This window comes from Vigna unguiculata, chromosome 3 (genome assembly GCF_004118075.2).
Source record: "Vigna unguiculata cultivar IT97K-499-35 chromosome 3, ASM411807v1, whole genome shotgun sequence".
NCBI lineage: Eukaryota > Viridiplantae > Streptophyta > Magnoliopsida > Fabales > Fabaceae > Vigna > Vigna unguiculata.
Window position 1 is genome coordinate 28,494,507 of NC_040281.1, and position 3,804 is coordinate 28,498,310.

The following is a 3,804-nucleotide window of genomic DNA, read 5'->3' on the forward strand; positions in this document are numbered from 1 at the left end:
TGATTAACTCTATTGATAAAAAATAAAGGAAGGAAGAAAATGATGGTCGAGTGAAGGTGGGGGAGGGGAAGGATGGAAATGGTGGAGGGAGAAAGGAAGATGAAGATGGAGGTTATAAAGGAGGCCGAAGAAGAGGGAAAAGAAAAGAAAACAAAAAAATAAAATAAAATGGTATAAAAAAAATAAACTTACATGTGTAATTTTAAAGAGAACAAATGTCAAAAAATGGATGGTGGATGTGCAAACCGTTTGTCATGTCACGAAAACGGTTGACTCCGTCCAATATTGAGAACTAAATTCATGTGTTTTATAAGGATAGGGACTTAAGAGGATCAAACTTTAAAATAAAAACTAAAAACAAAATTGTGTTATAGTTTGAGATAAAAACATATTTAACTATTTATATTTTGTTAAAATACATGTACTTTCATGTATGTCTGTGTACTTTAATATATGTCTATCTACTCGCTTTGTGTAAAAGTATTTATCTTATTACATGTTCCATTATAGGTTGGTATCATGAAAAATATTCACGGTCTTCTTTTATATGTACAGGTATCAGAAATCCATAAATATTTATACATTTTTTTAAATGTAAATATTATTATTCAAAAATGGACAGTCTTCTCCTGTTCTGAAGGATATACACTGCACGTGAATATCTACTAAAAATATTCCATTACAAATTTGAAGTATATGTTTTAGATAATTTTTGTTGCAAAAATACCAAAATCTTAATATAATATGAAATACATGAGATTGTAGTAAAGCACCTACCACACCACGAGCTCCACCAATCCACCAAACCCCAGTCCCCGAAGTTGACCAAAACGAAACCAAATTCCAACTTGACTTGTCTCTCTATAAAGTAGAAACCCTACCTATAACACCCTACTGTGCTGCAGAATTCAATTTTGAGCATCAACAATGGGTTCAGGGAGCTCAGAAGAAGTGAGGGTATTGGGAAAGTGGGCCAGCCCATTTAGCAACAGGGTAGACCTTGCTCTCAAGCTCAAGGGAGTTTCCTACAAATACTCCGAAGAAGATCTTCGCAACAAGAGCCAGGACCTTCTCAGGTACAACCCTGTCCACAAGAAGGTTCCTATTCTCATCCACAATGGGAACCCTTTAGCCGAATCACTTGTTATTGTTGAATACATAGACCAAACTTGGACAAACAACCCTCTCTTGCCTCAAGACCCTTATGAGAGAGCCTTGGCACATTTCTGGGCCAAGACCTTAGATGACAAGGTATGCCTTACATTATTTCTCTTCCACTTTTACAATAAATTATTGCTGAGTTGCAAAATTTTTCACTTTTTTTTTTTTGTTTTGATTTTAGATTTTGCCTGCAATATGGAATGCGTGCTGGAGTGATGAGAAGGGGCGAGAGAAGGCGGTGGAGGAAGCCATGGAAGCTTTGGAGATCCTGCAGGAAGCTCTGAAGGAGAAGAGGTTCTTTGGAGGACAGAGCATAGGATTGGTAGATATTGTTGCTAATTTCGTTGGATATTGGGTTGCTATATTGCAAGAAATTGCAGGCTTGGAATTGCTTACACATGAGAATTTTCCCAAGTTATATAAATGGAGTCAAGAGTTTGTGAATCATCCTGTCATCAAAGAGGGTCTTCCTCCTAGAGATGAATTGTTTGCTTTCTTCAAAGCTTCTGCAAAGAAATAGAACAATTTAAGAGCTCTGGTTCATTATAAATTCCCATGTTTTTCTTCCCTACTATTCATCTTGTCATGAGAAAAAAAAAGCATTGTTAGGGTATTGCCTATTTTAAGTTGGTTCTCTGTTTTGTTGCTTCAAAATAATATATATTAATTTTACTTTCATCAGCCATGTGAACAGAACATTGCTTTTACCATTGCTAAGCATCACTTTTTACAAAAGAAAAAGAATACTCTCCAACACAATGATAGTTAAAATGTCTAAGAGATAATGTTAGAAAAATGATTTTTTAATTCTTTTGTATAAAGAAGGTTTGGAAGCACAACAATTTAAAATCTTTAATAAAAATATATAAAATAAATTAAAATTTTACAAATATAAGAAGTAGGTAGAATTATTGTCACTTGAAATGTCATAACACGTTGACACTATAATAAAATAAAGGTTAAATGAGGGTCGCTTAAAAGATTTTTCAAACTTTAAGGGGTGAAAGAAGAAAGTAGCAAATAAAAACACAAATTTTAAGCAATGAAAAAAGAATGTAAGAAAAAAGAAAAAGGATTATGAAAATGAAAATGAGAGAAGATGAAAAACTTCTACAATTTGAGAAAAGAAGAGGAAATTGTTTTTGATGAAATGTGCGGGAGGAAGAAAAAGAGGCTAATAAATAGAGTTATTTCCGAATTTTTGAGAGAGAAATCGTGGTTTTGAACTTTTGAGAGACAAAGTTGTTGCCACGTATTGTAAATATGCAACCATGCGTCCAAAAGTTAGAGATCCACCGCATTTCTTTTGTAGTAAAGTTTTATGTTTTAGACCCATGTACACACGGTCGTTGAATTTGTTAATTTATCGGTTTATCAATAAGGAGCAGTCAATTTAATATTACAGTGTTATCAAAAGTATATTATTATATTTTTTGCAATAATATATAATTTTATCGTATGTATAAATAAAATTTAAATTCGTTACAATGGTCATGTTTGATATAATTAAGTAAATAATAAAAATAGTTTGTAATTACGTATAAACTATATTAGTTAGTATTATACATAATAATTAACTATGCATATTTATGTATAATAATATTTACATATTTTTCAAAACTTAATTTAAGACGGGTAATATATAATTGATTTAATAATTATGTATATTTTTTTTTATTAAAAACACTCTAAATTATAGAATTTGTTATTGTTAAAAACTAAAAGGATTGATCAAATAAATAGTGTAGGCATATTGTATGATGTGTTCTCGTAGATGTGTTGTTGTTAAAGGAGAACGTACACATATTATAAGATGCGATCTCGTACAAAATAAAATTACTATGACGTTGGTCTTAAAAATTTGTAAATGAAATCATATGTAGATATGGACGGGTAAAAATACATTGAAAGGCACTGATATATGAAATCAAAGATATTATTTTTTTAGTGATACATATTAAGATTAAAAAGTAACATTTGATTATGAATTTCATTGTGATAAATTATTAAATTGACATAATAAATGATTAGTAACATATTGTTATATGACTAAAATTTTGAAATAGACTTTTTAGTTAAATATTGGTTAAAATACTAATTTGATCTTTATTTTTGTCTAATTTTATTATTTTAGTCTCAATATTATTTTTTTATTCAAATAAGTCCAAATTTTCGTTAATTTTGTTCAATTTGGTCTTGTTTTTGCTAACTGTCGTTTAAATAATTTACGGTAATGAACAGTCACAACCACATGTCATTTTGTGATTTTTTTGTTAATTTTTAAATAAATGTCCACGTGTAATCCAACCGTGTGTTATGTGTTACACTTAGTGTTTTGTATTCAATTTGGTTTCTGTATTCGTTATTTTTGTTTAATTTAGTTCTAATTTTATTGAAATGGAACAATTTTGTCCCTTATGAAATTAAGACTAAATTTAATTTTTATATAAAAGTTATAATGATGTTTTTAATAAAATTCACATTTTTTATTAAATATTTTGGTTTAAAGTTAGTTTAAAATTAGAACGAAAACTGTAAAGATGAAGACTAATTTTAAAATTTAAAATAGATGTTGTTAGTTGTCATCCTTAAAATTTTCATTCTAATTTTAAAATAATAAGAACCTTCAACAAAAAATATTTA

The 3,804-nt window shown here is 29.3% G+C and overlaps 1 protein-coding gene across 1 annotated transcript; it reads left to right on the forward strand.

Annotated features, from left to right (window-relative positions):
• Window positions 1-882: 882 nt before the first annotated feature.
• LOC114176229 (probable glutathione S-transferase) lies at window positions 883-1,842 on the forward strand. Its single transcript, XM_028061190.1, has 2 exons — window positions 883-1,251; window positions 1,343-1,842. Exons 1-2 carry the CDS (start codon window positions 928-930, stop codon window positions 1,679-1,681), a joined length of 663 nt encoding a protein of 220 aa, XP_027916991.1. The 5' UTR covers window positions 883-927; the 3' UTR covers window positions 1,682-1,842.
• Window positions 1,843-3,804: the final 1,962 nt, after the last annotated feature.

Coding starts and splice junctions, on each gene's coding strand:
- LOC114176229 (XM_028061190.1), top strand. CDS start 928: ATGGGTTCAGGGAGCTCAGAAGAAGTGAGGGTATTGGGAAAGTGGGCC. Junction 1,252..1,342: donor CCAAGACCTTAGATGACAAG/GTATGCCTTACA, acceptor TTTTGATTTTAG/ATTTTGCCTGCAATATGGAA.